The 22,955-nt window shown below is 46.9% G+C and overlaps 1 protein-coding gene across 2 annotated transcripts; it reads right to left on the bottom strand.

Annotated features, from left to right (window-relative positions):
* Nucleotides 1-5,056: 5,056 nt before the first annotated feature.
* On the bottom strand, nt 5,057-15,918 carry PHB (prohibitin). Of its 2 annotated transcripts, none has more exons than XM_003278759.4 (7): nt 15,848-15,918; nt 14,182-14,296; nt 12,674-12,835; nt 10,342-10,484; nt 10,053-10,169; nt 7,772-7,867; nt 5,057-6,226 (listed from the first exon to the last, which is right to left on the bottom strand). In XM_003278759.4, the coding sequence occupies exons 2-7, from the start codon at nt 14,267-14,269 to the stop codon at nt 6,014-6,016; spliced, it is 819 nt and encodes a 272-aa protein (XP_003278807.1). In that variant the 5' UTR covers nt 14,270-14,296; nt 15,848-15,918; the 3' UTR covers nt 5,057-6,013. The 2 variants fall into 2 exon arrangements, with proteins under 2 accessions (XP_003278807.1, XP_003278808.1); XM_003278760.4 differs by having other exon boundaries at nt 15,753-15,871.
* Nucleotides 15,919-22,955: the final 7,037 nt, after the last annotated feature.

Genomic DNA, 22,955 nt, shown 5'->3' with positions numbered 1-22,955 from the left:
TTTTCTGAGATGGAGTCTCATTCTGTTGCCCAAGCTGGAGTGCAGTGGTGCGATCTTGGCTTACTGCAGGCTCCACCCCCCGGGTTCACGCCATTCTCCTGCCTCAGCCTCCCGAGTAGCTGGGACTACAGGTGCCTGCCACCACAGCTGGCTAATTTTTTGTATTTTTAGTAGAGACGGGGTTTCACTGTTAGCCAGGATGGTCTTGATCTCCTGACCTCATGATCCACCCACCTTGGCCTCCCAAAGTGCTGAGATTACAGGCGTGAGCCACCACGCCTGGCTCGCTAATGTTTTATCTTTTGTGTTTTTTTTGTAGAGATGAGGGTCTCACTATGTTGCCCAGGCTGGTCTCAGACTCTTGGCCTCAAGCAATCCTCCCATATCGGCCTCCCAAAGTGTTGGAATTACAGGCGTGAGTGACCACACCTGGCCTTCATGTGTCACAAAATATTCTCTTCTTTTGACTTTGTTCTAAGCACTTAAAAGTGTAAAAATTCAAGTTAAATGTCAGAAAGGAAAAAAAGTGTAAACATCATTCTTAGCTCATGAGCTATACAGAAACAAGTGAAAGGCTGTATTTGGCCCACATTTGCCAACTCCTGACCAAAGTGTTTGCACCTCTTTCAGCCAAACTTAGATGGTCCAAGCCTTTCAATGATCATAGCTTTTCTGGCTAATCCAAATGGGTTGTCCCAGTCTCCAAGGATGGCAACAGCTTTAAGTTCCCTAAAAGTAGCCTTACCCTTTCAGCTTTATTTTCTCTTCTGAAGTGGCTTGATGAGAGGGTGCTAGAGAGCCGTCCCTCCTTCCCATGCCCCTAGCTATAGACTGGTTTCCCCAGTACATTTCCACCCATTCTCTCTCTTGAGTATGTGCACCTGGGCCTTACCGAGGCACCTTAGTCCCTACTGGCTGGGGCAGGCCTCATCACTCCATTTTGTTAAATTCTCTACCCTGGTGTTGCCAGAACTCCGGAGCCAATGGCTCTTTTATTAAGGGAGATTTTATATACAAGGAAAGCTTGGAAGAGGTCAGCCAGAGGTGAATTCCTGGAGCAGGGGGATTTTAAGCGGAGCTTCACAGGGACAGGGACCGGAATTAGAGGAGGGAAGAGAGAAGCATGGTGTTCCAGACAGAAGCAGGAGAGAGTGGGCTGTGAGTAGGCGACAGGGAGGGGACAGTCCGCACGTGGACGCCCATTGGAAGTGAGATAGATACTATTCTGAGGAATTGGTCTTGGGAAGGGAGGTGGCATTGGTGGTTGGGGTTGGCCAGTTAGACCCAGAAAACCCTGATTCAGGGCAGCTGGAGATAACTTGACCTTCGGCATGAGAGGAGAACTCAGAGTCTCAACTTCCAGCTCTGGTTTTTTTTTTTTTTTAACGTTCCAGACGTCTTTTATTTATTTATTTTGTGCCTATTATGCTATGAATTCATAGGGAACAGGTTCCAGCAGCTCAGGCGCCTTTCCATTGGTTTTCACAATGCGTGCTTCTCTGGGCGGAGCAGGCTGGCGCTTCAGTTGAACCCACATACTTTTCTCTTTGGCGTCTTTCTTTTTCTGATCATTTACTTTCGTGTGCTTCAGGAAGCGGTTCCAGCTCTCAGAGTGCTTAATGTGCTCAATAAGTACATTAATTCCCTTGACAAGAATCTTGCCCTTGTTTCCAACAATGCCAACAGCTTGCTGGTAACACTGTAGACTCTTTGAGTTTTGCCATGGAAGTGTTTGTGGGGAATTCCTTTTTGAACAGCACCCATTCCCTTGATGTCTACAATATCACCTTTCTTGTAGATTTGCGTGTATGTGGCCAAAGGAACAACTCCATGTTTTCTTTTTCTTTTTTTTTTTTTTTTGAGATGGAGTCTCACTCTGTCGCCCAGGCTGGAGTGCAGTGGTGCAATCTCGGTTCACTACAACCTCCGCCTCCTGGGTTCAAGCGATTCTCCTGCCTCAGCCTCCTGAGTAGCTGGGATTACAGGCGCCCGCCACCACGCTCAGCTAATATTTTGTATTTTTAATAGAGACGGGGTTTCATCATGTTGCCCAAGATGGTCTTGAACTCCTGACCTCAGGTGATCCACCTGCCTTGGCCTCCCAAAGTGCTGGGATCACAGGCCTGAGACACCGTGCCTGGCCCACTTGCGTTTTCAAACAGCACTTCCCACCCTGTGAGAACCACTAGGTAGGTTTGTGAGGTAAGCAGTAAAATATTGTTAGGCTAGAAGGGGGTAGCCAGTACATGGAGAACCTTGAATGTCAGGACAAGACATTGCACTAGATTGAAGGTTCTTCATTGTGGAGGGGATGAGATCTGCTTTAGAAAAATGAAGTTTGGGCCAGGCGTGTTGGCTCACGCCTATAATCCCAGCACTTTGGGAGGCTGAGGTGGGTAGATTACTTGAGGCCAGTTCAAGACCAGTCTGGCCAACATGGTGAAACCCCATCTCTACTAAAAATTCAAAAATTAGCTGGGTGTGGTAGCGCATGCCTGTAATCCTAGCTACTCAGGAGGCTGAGGCAGGAGAATCGCTTCAACCTGAGAGACAGAGGCTGCAGTGAATCGAGATTGTGCCACTACATTCCAGCCTGGGTGACAGAGTGAGACTTTGTCAAAAAAAGAGAAAAGAAAAGAAAAATGAAGTTTGGAGCACTGTACAGAATGAATGGAAGATCTACGAGAGGCAGACCAATCAGTTGCAGCTTCCTGCGTTCTTCTCACCCAGGTAATTTTCAATCTGGGTGGGCTGCTTTGGCACAATTATTGGTGGATTGCAGAGGTCAAGGGGAGGTCCTAACTGCACATCCCGGGGCTGATTGCTGGAGTGTAACTAGATTATTTGCTAAGGCGGGATTTGACTACTATTCCACTGTCTTTCCCTGTATTTCAAATAAACCCATCGAGATTAACACAACGCTCCTCCTCCCCATCAGTCCACACTGGCGGAAGTTGTGTAAAACTAGCAGAAGTCAGGAAAATGGCAACCCTTTGAGGGTTTTTCTCTCCTCTCCCTGCCCAGGGTGCACTGCCTTCTTCGCCCTTCATAGCCTGAACAAGGGAACTATTCAGCCCGACCAAAGGGGAGAGGGAGGAAGACACTTCCTGCTCTCCCTTCCCTGGCCAGGACAGGACATGGTTTTTGATCTAAGGCCCAGAGAATCCCGAGCTGATAAAGGCCCATTGTGGCAGTTTCTGGAGAAACCCAGAGGCCATCAGGGGCTAAGAAGCTGGTTAACAGCCCTTGAACATTTGTGAAAAGAATTACTTGGCGGAAGTCAAGGCAAAATGAGGCCCCTGGGCTGCCACTGGGATGTGCCTTTGCCATCCCTGGCAGGGAGGCTAATGGCAAAGCCAGCAGGAAACCTGGCCCGCTTGCCACTGAAAGGGCTGACCTGAAGGCAGTAGCAACCTCAAAGCAGTGCAGGGCAGCTTTGCAGCTCAGGGCTCCCCTACAGACACCTGGAGGATGAAACCCAATCTCCCGCCAAATGCAGGAAACACAACTGCTCTTTTAAAAAGAGCCTGGGAAAGAGAGAGGAGCCTCCTGCCCTCCCGCCCCCAAAAGGGTGTCCAAAGCAATAAACAGCAGGAAAAGGAGGAAGGGCGCAGAGTGGAAGCCGGTCTGGAACTTATTTAGGAATTAGGCTCTTTCTGCTCTGATCTTTAATGTGCTTTGAGTTCAGGCACCTCATCGTTCGAAAGCCTATTCTTACAGCAAAAGAGCCAAAGTGGGAAGAGATATCCTGAGGCCTGACATAAATGATGCTGGGGAGGTGGCAGGGAGATGGGCTAGATGGGGGGAGGCTCGCGGGAGGGAGGTTTGAGGTTCAGCAGAGGGTCAGGAGCCCACCACACACTGTGGTCTGCTCCTGGGATGGCTGCTGGGAGGCCCTGGGAGGGGTGCGGAATGCAGGGATTGGGAGAACTCAATCCCTGGCTCCATCCCAAATCTGTGCATCAGGTCTCCCTCTTCCCCAGCTGACAGGTGGTGGCCCAATCACTCTGGGGGAGGAAATGTGGAATAAAGTCAGAGAGCAGCCTGTGGAGTCTTCTTAAAGACCCCTCTCTGTGGCCAGGTGGTGAGCCTGGGGATTAAATGAAGAGCAAATTTAAAGCACAGTCAGTGCTGTCCACTCACTGCATGCTGTTTCCACTCTGTTCCTAGAAGGATTTGGGGTGGGTGACACAGTTCATTTCTCAACCTGAGGTCAGCTTTCCCTCCCCATCATCCAAAATGCACAAACTCAGCTCCCCTCAAATGCCAAGGCATTTCCAATTTCCCTATTGTCAAAGCAAAGCAGAGTAAGCAGTACAAACCCACTGGCTGGGCGCAGTGGCTCACGCCTGTAATCCCAGCACTTTGGGAGGCCAAGGCTGGATCACTTGAGCCCAGGAGTTCAAAATCAGCCTGGGTAACATGGTGAGACCTGGTCTCTATAAAAGATACAAAATTAGCCAAGCATAGTGGCACACACATGTAGTCCCAGATACTCAGGGAGCTAGGGCAGGAGGATCGCTTGAGCCCAGGAGGTCAAGGCTGCAGTGAGCCATGTTCACACCACTGCACTCTAGCCTGGGCAACAAAGTGGGACCCTGCCTCAAAAAAAAAAAAAAAAAAAGAAAGAAAAGAAAACAAGAAGAAAAAAAAAAACCTACTGCTGAGTGCCCCAAGCCATCTAACTGAGGGCTACTGGACACATTATTTACATCAATCACTTCCCTAGCACTGGGGGAAGGTGTTGCTGGCAGTTGGCAGGCAGGCCTGTAGCTCCCAGTGAGTAGTGGCACCAAAACACACAGAACAAGTTAACTGCCCTCCACCCACCTTCACTGCCTATCCCGTGACAAACCTCACCTGCTACCACAGAGACTCCCTTCGGGTTGGGGATGGAGATCTGGAAAACAGCACAAAGCGTTTTCTGAAAACAAAGCATTTTCTGCCGTACTGGAGACTCTGTCCCAGCTGGCAATGCAAACATGTGCACACAAAAACTGCTAGAACACTCTGTTCTGACCCCACGGCTCCCACAAACAAAAAACCAACCGATGGCTGAACCGGAAGGTCTGGGTGTCATTTATTGACAGCAGTTTATACACATTTGTTTCCTTCCCATGGTTGTTTCCTTCCCAGTGCAGGCATACAGCCCGTGAGAAGGGCAGTCTCTGAACGAGGGAGCCAGGAACGTAGGTTGGACACGTCTTTGGCAGGCATGTTCAGCCCCAGCAGGATGCAATCCTTCAAGTTGGAATTCCACTGGGTATTTGAGAGGGACCAAGGTGGGGGGTAGAGAGGAAGTCTTCAACAGGACTCACATCTCGGTCCAGGCCTCCTCTCTCACTATCCAAGTCCATCCAAGTTTTAGGACCCTGGGGGGCAACAGTCAGGCCCACCCACCTCAACAGGGGCAGATTCTTCGATCTGTGCCCAGTTCACACACACCTGTTTCCGCTGGTCGCACAGTTAAAGAGAATCAGACTTAGGGTAACAGACAGACCACTTCATCTCTGCCCCTCCCCGGCACCTCTCTTCAGCAGCATCTGCGCAGGAACCGCCGGGAAGACGGAGGCCTGCCTTCTCCGTTCAGCCGTATGTGCCCTCATCCACAAATCTTCCATCAGCGACAGGACGGAGGCCACGCGTGGACCTGGGCAGACACCTGTGCTCCCCAGTCCATCACACACTGCCCCGCCTGTGTGCTGCCAAATGCTGGTGCCCAGGCCGGAACTCCAGCAGGCCCCAAATTGGGACCTAAAGCTGGTTTGCATAGGCACTTGGCAATTTTTGGTAGGGAGGTGGATAAAAAAGTAGATGGACGTGAGAAGAATGAAAGAGTTTCATTTGATAGACTAATTAGAGATCTGAAGTGATTTTACCTTTATTTCCTTCACTTTAAGCCAATCATGAAATTTCACAGTGATTTCTGGGGTGGGGGCAGAAGGAAGGCTGTGTTAAGAATCATCGGGGCTGTGGCCCAGTCAGCCCGCGGAGGTGCAGGCAGGGTGGGCCCTCACTGGGGCAGCTGGAGGAGCACGGACTGCCCCGCCGGCAGGTAGGTGATGTTCCGAGAGCGTGAGAGCTGGTACGCGATGTCCTCCGCAGCTTCCAGCTTGCGCAGCTCGATCAGGCCATCCCCTGCGGTGGCCAGTGAGTTGGCAATCAGCTCAGCTGCCTTGGAGTCACCCTCAGCAGAGATGATGGCCGCCTTTTTCTGTTGCTCAGCCTAAAAGAATGGAGGTGGAGAGAGACTAAGATCAAACCTCAGGGCACTGCATGTCAGGCTACAACCAAAGGCCCTTCACCAGAAAGCCACCTTCCCAGGCTCCTGAAGGAACTCGGGAAGTTTACTTCCTCCTGATGGCTAGCGGGGGAGGCAGAGAACACTGCCCACCAGTCCTCCCCTCTCCTTTCATGCTCACTCCTCGTCACAGGAGGGATACATTTCTGTTGGCTGCAGGAATATTTGTCTTATTTCAAAGTCCTCATTAATATTAATTGCAATCTAGTTTAACAACCCTACTCTGAGCCAGGAGAAGCCAAGGCCAAGGAAAACAGAAGCAAAAGAAAGGTGGAATCAATCCTCAAGGCTCATCTTTTCCTCCAGCCCCAAGTCTAAAGGACTTCATCAAAGCCAGGATAGGGCTGGGTGTGGTGGCTCATGCCTGTAATCCTGGCACTTTGGGAGGTGGAGGCAGGAGAATCACCTGAGCTCAGGAGGTCAAGGCTGCAGTGAGCTATGATCATGCCATTGCACTCCAGCCTGGGCCACAGAGCTGTCACAAACAAACAAACAAAAAACCTCGGGATGGCTAAGGAAGAGCAGCATGCACTTGTGACTGTTCCTAGAGCTGCCTGTGAGCTAGGCTGGTTCCTGACCAGAATCCAGGCCCCCAGTGTGAGATCTCCTAGGCTTGCCCTACCAATATCAATAGGAAGACAGCTCTCTGCAATGTGTGAGGAGTGTGAGGAGTCTTCAGGAGTGTGAGGAAGAGGACAGTATTAAGCCTCCCTGAAATTACATACAATTTTGAAATGGCTGGGCCCTGCGTCTATTTGCTCAACAAACATTTACTGTATACCTACTATCGCCAGGCACTGTACTAGACTTATTATAATCTCTGAAGTTATGGCAGATACAAAGCAACACAAGTCCCTGCCCACACAGTGTTTTCATTCTCCAAAATTAAATCTATCCCTCTTTTCCCATTTTATTTCTTGCTGTTCCCATCTCCCCACCAATTAGGGATACTGGTGGTGGGAAGAAGGGGACAACAATAAATAAACATGTCTTTGCAAATACCAGAAAGACCAGGCTGCTACGCAAATACACTGTGTCCCATCACATTCTTTGACACATCTGGATGGATTTAGCACTAGAAAAAAATCTAGTGACGAAAGCACATCTGGTGCAACGTTTGATCTTTTTTGCTGTCAGCTTTCACTATGTAACTATGGTTAAAAATGACTTCTCAGTGAAGCTGAAAATACTCCAGGAGAAACATTTTTATTTGTAAGAGAGTGTTTTTGATCTCAGAGAAGTGGAAGAAAAATTACCCTTCAGTGATTTAGGAACATAACTCCACATATCCTTGACTAGCCCCTGAAGACTCTGGAACCAATTGCAGAAGTACAATTCCTTCAAGCCCCTTCCGATTATCCCGGAAGAAGGGATGACAGATGATGAATTTCCAGGCCACCCAGCAAATGGGGAAGCTGAGTGCCGGAGAAAGGGGAGAGAGAGGCTCCTGCCATCTGCTTGAAGGCTCACCTTTTCCACCACAAATCTGGCCCTCTCTGCTTCCTGCTGAGCCACCTGTTTGGCTTCTACCGCTTCTGTGAACTCCTTCCCGAAGGTCAGATGTGTCTAAGGGGAGAGAGTGAGCACAAGATGAGGCAGTGTGATTGCTTCGACAGCACTGCTGGGAGGGCTCCACGGCCGCTGGAAGGAAGAGGTCAGCAATGGCTCTAGCAGCTGGAGGCATCCGTGAGGCCAGAACACTCTTCACCTCCGTATCTGTATCCAAACTGAGTTTACACCCAGACTCTCTGGCTGCCCAAACTGCTCCTGTATATTACTCTGTCACTCTCAGTACAGTGACCTCATGTAGCAAATGGCACCAGGGGCTTTTGATGGGGCCCACAGGCACCAGAAGGTATCTACTCAATCGACCACCTCCCCAGAGGAGGAGAACTGTGGGTTCTAAGACCCCCGCCACTGACTAGTGCTCTTCCAAGGGCCTTTGATGCCTTGTTCAAAGCCCAAGGAAGGCCAGATGGAAAACGGGGCCCCTGAGAGTGAGGGAGGCAGCTGGTTCCCAGGGATCCAAGAGCCTGATGCTCTCTGCTTATGGATTAACCAGTCCGCGTCTTCCCACAGCAGCTCCACCACTGAACAGGAAGAGGATGAGGGACGGTGGAATGCAAATCATGTACTCCCAATGTGAATGGTTCTGTTAAAGGGTTTAAAAGAAAGAGAAAGCAGGTAAAGTCATTGGTCGGCGTGAGGGTTTAGAAGTCTGATGATCCATAGACCTTCCCTAATGTCAGGTCTGACGCGACTGTCCCTAAAGATAGCACAAACAATGGGAAGGGACCTCAGAATTCCTAATGCCCAGCCTAGAGCAATTTACTTATTCATCCTAATTTTTATTGAAAAAGAATCAAGAGAAGAGCATTGGTTTTGCCATCAAATTCTAGTTGTTTCATTTCCTCCACTCTCACAACCTCTGCTTTTTTAAAAAGCAGCCCCGAACTTCTCCTGAAGAGTAAATCCTGGTCTCATTCTCTTCCAGAATTTTTAACCTCCTAACTCCAACTGCAGCTGTTGTACTTCGCCTGATCCATTTCTAGTCTCTTAGTCAAAGTTTGGGTAAGAAAATCTGATCCTAAGAAATGAAAAATGAAATGTATAATTAAGGAATAAAATTTATTTCTAAAAAGGCCAGCTGAGGGCAGCAAATTCCCCATGAAACCTAATTTTCTTCTCACACCTCTTAGACAGGGTTTCCTGTGGTCAGCCCACATTTCCCCAGAATGGAGTATGTGGTTAAAGTCTAGTAAAATGCCAACTTTTCCCTTAGGTTTTTACTCAGCGTTTTCTCACAGCCAAGGTGTTCAGGTTAATGGTAATTACGAGGGGAGGGCCCGCAGAACAGCTGCAGCCTGGCCTCTTGCCAGCAGAGGGAGCCCCAAGCACCCAGGACTTCCAGCAGCCAGAGCAAGGGGGAGCAGTGCTCCAGGGTTAGCACTGGGTGTTGTCGAGTGGCTGTTTAAACAGCTGCACAGATGCTGGGGGAAGCGGTGCCTTTCCCTAGCGATGCACGGGAGAACTGAACAGGAAACACGTTACCTCACTGCCCGAACAAATCACTCCAAATGATTTTTCCCAGAGAATCTAGAAACACGACCCCTTCCCCTCACCCTCCTTAACCTGAAACGCTATCCTGCCTGTATTGCTTTCTGTCTGAGTTATGACATCCAATGTCATATAAACACACAAGCTATAGTGTCTCAAGAGGATAGCTTACGCCTCAGCGATGTCCCTTGCCCCCTATACCAGGCCTGGGGGAATCCAACCGTTCGTTTACACTCTATCACCTTTCACTGGGGTTCCCAGAGCTTACTTCACTGAGCTTCGGACCGTAAGTGTTAGGAAGCTCCCAGGGGTCAGGCTGGGAGGTCTGTGCTAGGGAGAAAGACTACCCGAGCTGTTCTCTGGTCTCTACCAGGCAGTTTCTGCCTGTGTCAAACAGGGTTAACAAGGCATCCCTTTCTGGGTAACAGTTTGGAGAAGGTAAAACATTTAGTGGTTAGGGACTATCTGGACACAACCAGAGGTCATAAGAAAAACGTGTGTGGCAGGGGGAAGGTAAAAGAACCCTCAACCGAAAAACCCATGGAGACTGCCTCACCTCAGCATGTTTCCGTGTTTTCAAGTCTCACACCTAGCAAAGCAGAAGGGAGGACCTAATAGCGTCTACCCAGAAATGGAACCAGGCACCTAAACGAGAACTGCAGCCCCTTCACCTCGGTCTCCCGAAGGATCTTACCAAGGACACGTCATCCAGGATGAGCCCAAAGGTTGCGGCTCGCTCCGTAAGGTCGTCGCTCACCTGCCTGGAGACCAGCTCTCTCTGGGTGATTAGTTCTCCAGCATCAAAGCGAGCCTGGTTTCAAAGGGAGGAGCAGAAGGGCAGGTCAGGTTAATGAGGAAGCAGAAAAGGAACCAGGAAACTAGCAGCCACATCCCAACCAACCCACTGCCAAGCGCTTCCTGCCACCCGGCACCCTCCCGGGGTGGTGCTCTGGGCTCGAGGCTAAGGGCCTCTGTTCACTCACCACCACTGACTTGAGGATCTCGGTCGTAATGGACGGCAGCACACGCTCATCATAGTCCTCTCCGATGCTGGTGAAGATGCGAGGAAGCTGGCTAGCGACAGGCCGGAAGAGGATGCGCAGCGTGATGTTGACATTCTGTAAATCTTAGGGCAGGAGACAAACACTGGAGTTAAAAATAAAAACCACTGTAGGAAAACAAGTGGTTTTTTTTTTTTTTGAGAGAGGTTTTTGCTCTTGTTGCCCAGGCTGGAGTACAATGGGACAATCTCAGCTCACTACAACCTCTGCCTCCCAGATTCAAGCAATTCTCCTGCCTCAGCCTCCCGAGTAGCTGGGATTACAGGCATGCGCCACCACACCCAGCTGTTTTGTATTTTTAGTAGAGATGGTGTGTCACCATGTTAGGCTGGTCTTGAACTCCTGACCTCAGGTAATCTACCTGCCTCAGGCTCCCAAAGTGCTGGGATTACAGGTGTGAGCCACCGTGCCTGGCCACAAGTGGTCTTTTATATGACCTTTCCTACTCCAATTTGCTACAATTTTTATTTATGTATTTTGAGACAGGGTCACATGTTGCCCAGGCTGAAGTGCAGTGGTAAGATCACAGCTCACTGTAGCCGCTTTGACCTCCTGGGCTCAACTGATCCTCCCACCTACACCTTCCAAGTAGCTGGGACTACACAGGCACAGACCATCACGCCCAGCTAATCTTTGTACTTTTTGTAGAGCTGAGGTTTCGCCATGTTTCCCAGGCTGGTCTCAAACTCCTGGGCTCAAGTGATCCAACTGCCTCAGCCTCCCAAAATGCAACAATTACAGGTATGAGCCATTATGCCTGGCAATTTTTATTTTTTATTTTTAGAGACAAGGTCTTGCTATGTGGCCCAGGCTAGACTCAAGCTCCCGAGCTTAAGCATTTCTCTTGCCTCAGCCTCTTGAATAGCTGACATGCACCACTGTGCCTGGCTCCAAATTTGCTACAATTTATAAGCAAATCTGCTGATTATAAGATCCTAGAGGGCAAGGTGCAGGTATGCTTGGTTTCCTTGGCAGAGAACCCAATAGAGCATCACAAAGAGTTTATAATTTCTTAAGAGGCTTCAGTTATAGCAGCTTTTTGGTATCCCCTGAATGCCCTCAGATATACATACATTCAGATTATATGTCTAACAGGCACCATGCAAAGTTTGCAACACTGAACATTTTAAGACAATAGACAAGGCAATGCTAAGAATTGTAGGTTGAGGCCTTTACAAGCTCTGGTGATTGTGGCCAAGTCAGGAGTCAGCCTTGGAGAGGTTAGTTTGGGTCCGGTGGAAACGGTGTTAGACTAGCAGTCCAAAGATCTGGGCTATTTACTAATGATGTGGCCTCTCTAAGCCTTAGCCAACCTGAGCTTATTTCCCTGTCTATGAGAATAGGGACAATTTCATTTGCTTTCTGGGCCTTGCGGAAATGTTGGGGAAAATTGAAGGAGAAAACAGACATAAAAGCACTCTGTCAAATGTGTAACACATATAAGGGGTTAACAGACCCATCTATGTTCTGCTTCTCATTACTTGGGCCATTTAAAGGATCCAGGGAGAGAATTATACTTTCCCCTGGACAATTCAGGCCTGCCGGGAGCCAAAGCACTGTCATGGCTTGCTTACAGATGTCAACAATATGGACCAAGCGCCCATGAGACAGAGCCCTGAACTGGGCACCAAGAGAGGTGGGCAATGTATTAATACTTACAACTCCCTGATCTCTGGAAGCTCCTATCAATAGTTTTAGAAATAGATACATAATGTATCCGGAAACAACTGCAAAACAGTACAGAAAGAAATTCCAAAGAGATGGGAAGACTAGAAGCAGGCTTTTTTTTTTTTTTTTTGAGACAGTCTCACTCTGTTGCCCAGGCTGCAATGAGGTGGCATGATCTTAGCTCACTGCAACCTCTGCCCCGCAGGCTCAAGCAATTCTCCTGCCTCAGCTCTCAAGTAGCTGGGATTACAGGCACCCCCCACCACCGGCTAATTTTTGTATTTTTAGGAGAGATGGGGTTTCACAACATTGGCCAGGTTGGTCTCAAACTCCTGACCTCAGGTGATCCACCTGCCTCAGCCTCCCAAAGTGCTGGGATTACAGGCATGAGCCACCGCACCTGGCCATAAGTGGATATTTCTAAGATTCCATATCAAGCTCTCCAGGGCAAGTAGTCTAGTCATTCCTATGATGTACAGTTCAAACTCTTTTGGATCCTGGTATTCCACAGATGCTCCTGCGACACAAAAGAGCACAGCACCTCTTCCACACTCCCTACTTTACCTGAACCATAGGCAAGACTCACCTTTGCTACCAGTGATGACTGGCACATTACGTGGTCGAGAACGGCAGTCAAAGATAATTGGTTTCTGTACCCATGGGATGAGAAAGTGAGTCCCTTCCCCTACCACAATGTCCTGCACCCCACGGAACCGGTCAAAGATGACAGCTCTGTGCCCAGCATCCACTAGGAAGAAAGGATAATGACATGTCATAAAAATCCTCTCATTCTTTAAACAAAAGGATCATGTCTTTGAAAGAGCCCTGGTGTTTTCTGTTCACTTATTAAGTCTCCCCTCTTCTCTCTGTCTTCCCCAACTCCTGGTCTCTAGAGACTTCTAAATAGCTGCAAAACTAAGCAGTCACTTCCTGTTCCACGTGTCCCCAAGGATTGGTAATAGGACCTGTTCCTTAGCATCCTTTCTCCTTGAGGGAACTGGCTGTTGATTTTCTGAATGACCATTCTATCCCTGAACTCCCACCAACGTATTTCCAGGAATCATCTACCAAAACTTCTAAAACTCAGTGAGGTCTTCCCAGTTACCACATATCCATCGGGCTCCAATTTAACCTAGTGCTCCCAGAAGTAGCACCCTCATTATGGGAACCCTACATTTAGAAGAGCCTACTCTTTCTTCCTAATAGCTCTGCTTCGCTAAAGTTTTAAGGGGTTATAGAGCTGTCTTGGCACAGAGATAAATTTATGATGGCAATTACTGTCTAGTTGCAGGTGTGGCCAAAAGGATCACAGTAATGCTAAGATGTGTCATATAAGCCAAGCAGGCTTTTCTAATCAGCTGCCTCTCTGAACTTTGTCATTGGTCCAAGTAGCTTCACTCTGAAAGTAAAGCTCCTCTTGTCAGCCAGCGACACACCAGATGGGTCAATCTACTGCTGCTTTGCAGCATGTGAAAGTGTCAGAATGTCAGAATTAAAGGGGGTCCTACAGATAAAGTCAGGTCAAATCCATTGCTTGACCAATGAGGAAGCTTCCACAGTAAAGTGGAAGAAAAGCCAGCTTAACCTCCCTCCTACGCTGTTAAAAGCTCGGCAATGCATCTCAAAGACACTTTCGCTGAAACTACCCAAATTCAGCAGAGCAAAAGCTCCTGTTCGGGACAAGGTCACCCAAACAGATCTGCAGCCTTTGCTGTTATTCCACATGCAAGCAGAGGAGAACAAATGAGTTCTCCATTTCAGATAGCCAGGGAAATCCAGACACTGTGCGGCAGCATTTGGGTGGTGCGGCTTCACTTCACCTTGACAGAAGCCACTGGACACATCCAACTAGGAAGTGGGCTGGGAGGCTCTTTTTGAATACTGGAGTCATAGGCTCTGAGAGAACCTATGACTGAAAGGTCAGGGGCTCTGATAACAATGCAGTCCTATGATATGAAATGGCAGGAGGTGAGCCCTCTTGGCCACAAACACATTCACTGACGGCAGCTACCATCAAGAGTGTCACATGGGCTATGCAGACCAACAGAAATCTCCCAGGAAAGTGCAGTGACCAACTGTCTCTCCATGCCTCACCATTATATAAGGCAGAGTTCACCACGCCTCCTGCAACAGCTAAGGCCAGGCCAAACTTGCCAATGGACTCAAACACTTTGGCAGCCATGCTTCCTTCTGCTGGACCCTCTCACACCTAAGGGGATAAAAACAAAATACAATCAAACTTGATGCCAAATCCTCAGAGAAGGCCCTCTCTGACACACAACAGTCACTTTTCAACTTGGCTATTTCCCCATTCCTGAAAGTGCTAAATCATCCATTGAAGGATACTTAATAAATAATGCTGTATAGCTTGGAAAGTGTACTATCAATTCTTCTGCTTTTTTTTTTTCCAGTTTCTTTTCTTTGTTTTTTTTTGTTTTTTGCTTTTTTTTGGAGACAGGGTCTTGCTCTGTCACCCAGGCTGGAGTGCAGTGGCGCAATCTCAGCTCACTGAAGCCTCGACCTCCCAGGCTCAAGTGATCTTCTCACCTAAACCTCCCAAGTAGCTGGGACCACAGAAGTGTGCCACCATGCCCAGCTGATTTTGTTCATTTTTTTGTAGAGATGGGGTCTGGCTATGTTGCCCCAGGTGGTCTCGAACTCCTGGGCTCAAGTGATCCCCCTGCCTCGGCCTCCCAAGTGTTGGGATTACAGGCATGAGCCACCATGCCTGGCTGATTTCTCTTTTTTTCCTCAACCATTTAAAGTAAGGTGTCTGGGACACTTGGTTCAATAAAGAAAACAATGCATGGGCTTGAAATCCATAGAGAACTTAGCACCACACTAAACCACCCTTTCATTTCCTGGACAAGCAGGCCCTCAAAAAGAGGCTGTGTGGTTGGATTGGTGCAATTATGGTTTGAAGAAGTAACTCAAAAAATGTGCTACATGTTGATGCCAACAAAAAAAGTAACCGTAACAGCTCATACTTATATCAGGTAGCCTAATAAAAGCAATTTATTTACTTCTCACAATTACCCTATGAAGCATATTACTACAGAGGAAACAGAGGCACACAGAGAGGTTACATGAGAAACCGAAATTGCAGTTATTAAGTGGTAGAATCAGAATTAGAACCCAGAGGTCTAATGCTAGCAGACACAGCTTACCTCCTCACCATACTGCTTCTCAACATCGTGTATTAAGAACGACATGCTTCTTATGAAAGCAGAAGCTGGATGACATCCTGGGGCCAAGATAACTGAAGAACCCATTTGGGAGAAAGGCTCTAACTAGCTGCACAGGGACAGTGAGCTCTGGAATAACTGGGAGGGTGGGGCTGAGGCGGGGTGGGCATAAGCACAGTTGACCTAACTAGAAATCACTCCAGCATCTAACTTTCTAACGCTCCGCCCCACCATCGTTGCCCGCTCCAGTCTCAAATCCTCCCTCCCTACTTCCCAGACCTCAACTCCTGAGACTACCCAGATCTCGTCCACTGCATTTAAATCTTCCTTCTCTGAGGCTGGGACACCCGGCCCTTTGCATTTCTAATAGCTTCTGGATTATTCCTCACCCTGCCCCCATGGACACCTTCCTTACTCTGAGCAACCCCTGGCTCGTCCCCGGCTCAGCCCCTTCTCCCCTCCCTCACAAGTCGGACTCACGCACGCACTCTCCTCGCCCAAAGTGCACATCATGGAGCAGAGGAGCATTGCAGAGATGCCCAGAAACGGGCCTTTGCCGCCCCCTCCATTCTCACCTGCTTCCACTCTGACCTCCACATGAATTCCCCAACCACACATACTGCGCATGCGCCCCTCTGACCCTCCCGCTTTCCAAGATCCACGCTTCCTATTGGTGTGGAGGAGCGCTGTGAGTTCTGGGAAGGGTGGCTTAGAACCTCACCCTGGTTCTGCAGCTCTTAGCAGATGAACTACAACTCCCGAAAAGCTATGCAGTGGCGGGCCCGCGGAGAAAAGCGTTTTCTCTTTGGTGATCACCGCGAGGATGTTGCCGCAAAGCCTTTTGGGGGCTGTAGTTTCCTGGGGCTAAATGCACGTGCCTATCCTGTACCTAGGCTAAGACTGCCGGAAGGTGAGCCTTAGGGCTCCGGGAAAGAAGAGGTGGGCGTCCAGCTGGTGGCAAAAATGAGTAGGAGCAAGTTTATGGCCGAAGAAGAGGACAGGTGGAACTCTGGAGGAAGTCGTGGTGAAATCACTGGCAGGCTGAGACCCTTTGGGGGAAACGAAGGGCCGTCTTCCTTCCAAAACCCTGTCTGCAAACGTCCTCAGAGCTGTGAGACATTGATTACCAGACCCAGAGAGAACCATCTGTGCTGAAAAACTGAGACCAACCGAGAGGAAGGAATTCATTCAGGGGCATGCACCGAGTGAGAAAAGGGGCTCGGCTTGGAATCCAGGTCCTCTGGACATGATTTTAAAGAAACGTTTTATTTGGAAAAATTGCAAGAACAGTGCAAAAGAACGCATGTTTAACTTTGGCTCAGATTGTATTGTTAACAATTTGCTTCATTTGTTTTATCATTTGTTTCTTACCTCTCCCCTTCTCCTCCCTGCCGCCACTCCGCCGCCCCACCTCCGTGTGGGTGTGTGTTTATTTTCTTGTTTTTGTTTTGTTTTGTTTGTTTGTTTTTGAGATGGAGTTTCGCTCTTGTTGCCCAGGCTGGAGTGCAGTGGCGCGATCTCGGCTTACCGCAACCTCCGCCTCCCGGGTTCAAGCGATTCTCCTGCCTCACCCTCCCAGAGTAGCTGGAATTACAGGCATGCGCCACCACACCCGGCTAATTTTTGTATTTTTAGTAGAGACGGGGTTTCTCCATGTTGGTCAGGCTGGTCTCGAACTCCCGACTTAGGTGATCCGCCCCCCTCAGCCTCCCAAAGTGGTGGGATTACAGGCGTGAGCCACCGCGCTCAGCTCTCATTCTAGTTTTTACCTCTATAAGATCAACTCTTTTATCCCCAATATAGGAATAAGAACGTGAGGGCTGGGCTTGGTGGTCATGCCTGTAATCCCAGCACTTCGGGAGGCCAAGGCCAGAGGATTGCTTTAGCCTAGGAGTTTGAGACTAGCCTGGGCAACAAAGTGAGACCCTATCTCTACAAAAATAAAAATAAAAAGTAGCTGGATGTGGTGGCATGTACCCGTAGTTCCACCCACTCAGGAACCAAGGTGGGAGGATTGCTTGAGCCTGGGAGGTCAAGGCTGCAGTGAGCTGTGACTGTGCCACTGCACAGCAGCCTGGGTGACAGAGCGAGACCTTGTCTCAAAAAAAAAAGTATGGTCATTTTTAACAATATTAATTCTTCCAATCCACCAATCCATGAACACGAGATGTCTTTCCATTTGTTTGTGTCCTCTTCAGTTTCTTTCATCAGTGTTTTGTAGTTTTTATTGTAGAGGTCTTTTTCCTCCTTGATTAAATTTTTTCCTAGGTAGTAGGGTTGCTTTCTTGATTTCTCTTTCAGCTAATTCATTATTGGTGTACGGAAATGCTAGTTTTTGTATATTGATTTTGTATCCTACTGAATTTATCAGTTCTAAGATATTTTTGGTGAAATCTTTAGATTTTTCTATATACTAGGCATCATGTCATCTTCAAAGGGGAACAATTTGACTTTTTTTTTTTAAAGACTACTCAAGTGCAGTAGTGAGAAGTGGGGAAAGAGTAGAACAAGGAGTTCAATCTGTGACTTAGTGTGAGATTGAGATAACTCACTACCTCCGCACTGGCCTGACTTCCTTTTTTCCAGTTTGGATGCCTTTTATTTCTTTCTCTTGCCTGGTTGCTCTGGCTAAGACTTCAGTACTATGTGAATTACGAGTGATGAAAGTGGGCCGGGCTCAGTGGCTCACACCTGTAATCCTAGCACTTTGGGAGGCCAAGGCGGGTGGATCTCCTGAGGTCGGGAGTTCAAGACCAGCCTGACCAACATGGAGAAACCCCGTTTCTACTAAAAATACACACAAAAAATAGCCAGGCATGGTGGCGCATGCCTGTAATCCCATCTACTCGGGAGGCTGAGATAGGAGAAACGCTTGAATCTGGGAGGCAGAAGTTGCAGTGAGCCAAGATTGCGCCATTGCACTCCAGCCTGGGCAGCAAGAACACAACTCCATCTCAAATAATAATAATAATAATAAAATAAATAAATAAACAAATAAAAAAGTAATGAAAGTGGGCATCTTTGCCTTCTTCCAGTTCTTAGAGGAAAGGCATTCCTCTATTCCCCCATTCAATATGATGATAGCTGCAGGTGTGTCATTTATGGAGTTTATTATGTTAAGATATGTTTCTTCTATGCCTAATTTGTTGAGAATACTTATCATGAAGGATGCTTAATTTTATCAAATGCTTTTTCTGCATCTATTGAGATGATCATATGGTTTTTGTCCTTCATTCTGCTGATGTGATGTATTCACAGTTATTGATTTATGTATGTTGAACCGTCTTTGCATTTCTGGAATAAATCCCACTTGATCATGGTGTATTATCCTTTTGATGTGCTGTTGGATTTTGTTTACTAGTATTTAGTTGAGGATTTTTGCATCGATGTTCATCAAGGATATTGGCCTGCTGTTTTCTTTTTTTGTTGTGTTTTTGTCTGATTTTGGTGTCAGGGTAATTCTGGCCTTATAGAATGATTTAGGAAGAATTTGTTCCTCTTCAGTTTTTTTGGAATAGTTTGAGAAAATTGGTATTATTTCTTCTTTATTAGTTTGGTAGAATTCAGCAGTGAAGCCATCTGGTCCCGGGCTTTTCTGTTTTGGGAGACTTTTTATCACTAACTCAATTTCATCACTCGTTATCAGTCTTTTCAAGTTTTCTGTTTCTTCCTGGTTCAATATTGGTAGGTCGTATGTGTCCAGTTATCCATTTTCTCCAGGTTTTCGAATTTATTCATGTATAGTTGTTCATAATAGTCTCTGATGAATTGTTGTATGTCTCTGGAAACAGTTGTAATGTCTCATTTTTTATTTCTGATTTTATTTATTTGGGTCTCCTCTCTTTTCTTCTTGGTGAGTCTAGCTAGCAGTTTATTGATTTTGTTTATCCATTGAAACAAACAATGTCTAATCTCATTGATTAAATTTTTTTCACTCTCTATTTTGTTTTGCTGTGGTGTAATCGTTATTATTCTTTTCCTTCTCCTAATTTTGGGTTTGGTTTGTTCTTGCATTTCTAGTTCCTTGGGGAGCATTTTTAGGTTGTTTATTTGAAAACTTTCTAGTTTTTTGATGTAGGTGCTTATTGCTATTAACGTCTCTCTTAGCACTGCTTCTGTTGTATCCTATATATTTTGGTATGTTGTGTTTCCATTTTCTTTCTTGTTTTTTTTTTTTTGAGATGGAGTTTCGCTCTTGTTGCCCAGGCTGGAGTACAATGGCGTGATCTTCTTGGCTCACCGCAACCTCCGCCTCTCAGGTTCAAGCCATTCTCCTGCCTCAGCCTCCTGAATAGCTGGGATTACAGGCATGCACCACCACGCCTGGCTAATTTTGTATTTTTAGTAGAGACAGGGTTTCTCCATGTTGGTCAGGCTGGTCTCAAACTCCCGATCTCAGGTGATCCGCCCACTTCGGCCTCCCAAAGTGCTGAGATTACAGGCATGAGCTACAGCGCCTGACCTATGTTTCCATTTTCATTTGTTTCAAGAAATTTTTTGATATCCTTCTTAATTTGTTCATTGACCCAATGGTCATTTAAGAGTATGTTGTTGGCCAGGCGCGATGGCTCATGCCTATAATCCCAGCAGTTTGGGAGGCTGACATGGGTGGATCACTTGAGGCCAGGAGTTCAAGGACAGCCTGGCCAACATGGTGAAATCCCACTCTATTAAAAATACAAAAATTAGCCAGTTGTGGTGGTGCGCATCTGTAATCCCAGCTACTTGGGAGGCTGAAGCAGGAGAATCACTTGAACCCAGGAGGTGGAGATTGCAGTGAGCTGAGATTGCACCACTATTCCAGCTTGGGCAACAGAGCGAGACTCTGTCAATAAATAAATAAATAAAATAAAAAATGGGCCAGGCTTGGTGGTTCATGCCTGTAATCCCAGCACTTTGGGAGGCCGAGGCTGGTGGATCACCTAAGGTTGGGAGTTCAAGGCCAGCCTGACCAACATGGAGAAACCCTATCTTTACTAAAAACACAAAATCAGCCGGGCATGGTGGCCCATGCCTGTAATTCCAGCTACTCGGGAGGGTGAGGCAGGAGAATGGCTTGAACCCGGGAGGCGGATGTTGCGGTGAGCTGAGATCATGCCATTGCACTCCAGCCTGGGCAACAAGAAGGAAACTCTGTCTCAAAAGAAAATTTAAAAAAGTATGTTGTTTAATTTCCATGTGTTTTTACAGTTTCCAAAGTTTCTCCTTTTATTGAGAAGATACTTGATATGATTTTGATTTTTCAAAAATTTCTAAGACTTGCTTTGTGTCCTAACATATGGTCTATTCTGGAGAATGTTCCATGTGCTGAGAAGAAGATTATATATTCTGCAGCTGTTAGATGAAATGTTGGGTAAATGTTAGGTCCATTTGGTCTGGAGTATAGTTTAAGTCCAGTGTTTCTTTGTTGATTTCTGTCTAAATAATCTATCCATTGCTGAGAGTGGGGTGTTGAAGTCCCCAACTATTACTATATTGGAGTCTATCTCTTTATTTATTTATTTAGGAGACAGGGTCTCACTCTGTCACCCAGGCTGGAGTGCAGTGGCACGATCTTAGCTCACTGCAGCCTTGACTTCTCAGACTCAGGCAATCCTCCCACCTCAGCCTCCCCAGTAGCTGGGACTATAGGTGCATGCCATCATGCCTGGCTAATTTTTCGTACTTTTGTAGAGATGGGGTCTTGCCATGTCACCCAGGCTGGTCTTGAACTCCTGGGCCCAAGTGATCCTCCCACCTCAGCCATCCAAAGTGCTAGAATTACAGGCGTGTGCCACTGTGCCTGGCCTATCTCTTCCTTTAGATCAAATCATGTTTACTTTGTATACCTGGATGCTCCAATGTTAGTTGCATATATATTTAGAATTGTTATATCCTCTTGCTGAATTGATCCTTTAATGGTTATATAATGACCTTCTTTGTCTTTTTTTTTTCAGTGTTTCTGACTTAAAGCCTGTTTTATGTGATATAATTATAGCTATTTCTGCTTGCTTTTGTTTTCTGCTTGCTAAGATCGTGCCACTGCACTCCAGCCTGGGTGACAGAGTGAGACCCTGTCTCCTAAATAAATAAATAAAGAGATAGACTCCAATATAGTAATAGTTGGGGACTTCAACACCCCACTCTCAGCAATGGATAGATTTTTTTTTAGACAGAAATCAACAAAGAAACACTGGACTTAAACTATACTCCAGACCAAATGGACCTAACATTTACCCAACATTTCTCATCCCTTTACTTTCACTCCAAATATGTCTTTACAGGTGAAGTGAGTATTTTTGTGGGCAGCATATAGTCGCATCGTTAAAAAAAAAATCCAGGCCAGACATGGTGGCTCACGCCTGTAATCCCAGCACTTTGGGAGGCCGAGGCGGACGGATCACCTGAGGTCAAGAGTTCAAGACCAGCCTGTCCAACATGGAGAAACCCCGTCCCTACTAAAAATACAAAATTAGCCGGGCGTGGTGGCATGCGCCTGTAATCCCAGCTACTCGGGAGGCTGAGGCAGGAGAATGGCGTGAACCTGGGAAGTGGAGCTTGCAGTGAGCCAAGATCGTGCCACTGCGCTCCAGCCTGGGCGACAGAGCGAGACTTCATCTCAAAAAAAAAAAAAAATTCCATTCAGCCAGACTATGTCTTTTAAGTGGGGAATTTAGTCTGTTTACATTCAAGGTTATTATTGATAGGTGAGGACTTATTCCTGTCATTTTTGTTAGTTGTTTTCTGGTTGTTTTGTATATCTGTTGTTCCTTTCTTTCTCTCTTATTGTTTATCACTGCAGTTTGGTGGTTTTCTGTAGTAGTAATGTTTGACTCCTTTCTCTTTCTTATTCAGGTATCTACTCTACTAGCGAGTTTTATAGTTGCATGTATTTTGATGATGGTAGATATTGTCTTTTTGCTTCCAGATGTAGGACTCCATTAAGAATTTATTGTAGGACCTGTCTAGAGGTAATTAATTCTCCCAGTTTTTGCTTGTCTAGGAAAGACTTTATTTCTCCTTTATTTTTGAAGGATAGTTTTGCTGGGTATAGTAGTATTCTTGACTGGAAGTTCCTCCCTCCCCCACTTTCAGCACTTTGAATATATCATTCCATTCTCTCCTGGCTTGCTAAGTTTCTGCTGAGAAATCTGTTAGTCTGGTGGGGATTTCCTTTTATGTGACTTGATGCTTTTCTCTTGCTAAATATATATATTTGAGATGGGGTCTTGGTCTGTTGCCCATGATGGAGTGTAGTGGTTTGACCATGGCTCACTGCAACCTTGACGACCTGGGCTCAAGAGATTCTTTTACCTCAACTTCCCAAATAGCTGGAACCACAGGTACATGCCACCATGCTGGGCTAATTTTTAAATTATTTATAGAGATGAAGTCTCACTGTGTTGCCCAAGCTGGTCTTAAACTCTTGAGCTCAAGGGATCCCCCTTCCTTGGCCTCCCAAAGTGCTGGGATTATAGGTATGACTTACCATGCCTGGCCTGCTCTTGCTGTTTGTAGAATTCTCTGTCTTTGACTTTTGACTGTAATGTGCCTTGGAGAAGACCTTTTGGGTTGAATCTATTTGAGGATCTTTGAGCTTCTTATATCAGGGTGTCTATATCTTTTATAAGACTTGGGGGAATTTTTCAGCTATTATTTTGTTAAATAGGTTTTCTACGACTTTGCCTATCTCTTTGCCTTCTT

This window comes from Nomascus leucogenys, unplaced genomic scaffold (assembly GCF_006542625.1).
Source record: "Nomascus leucogenys isolate Asia unplaced genomic scaffold, Asia_NLE_v1 Super-Scaffold_258, whole genome shotgun sequence".
Taxonomy (NCBI): Eukaryota; Metazoa; Chordata; class Mammalia; order Primates; family Hylobatidae; genus Nomascus; species Nomascus leucogenys.
Note: the sequence above shows the minus strand (reverse complement) of the source record. Positions and strands in the feature narration are given on the sequence as shown.

What these genes read in the sequence shown, in the direction of transcription:
- PHB (XM_003278759.4), bottom strand. Translation starts at nt 14,269, where the DNA reads ATGGCTGCCAAAGTGTTTGAGTCCATTGGCAAGTTTGGCCTGGCCTTA. An exon ending in AGTCATCACTGGTAGCAAAG is followed by an intron (nt 10,485 to 12,673) that starts GTGAGTCTTGCC and finishes TCCTGCCCTAAG; the next exon opens with ATTTACAGAATGTCAACATC. An exon ending in TCCTGGATGACGTGTCCTTG is followed by an intron (nt 7,868 to 10,052) that starts GTAAGATCCTTC and finishes CTCTCCCCTTAG; the next exon opens with ACACATCTGACCTTCGGGAA.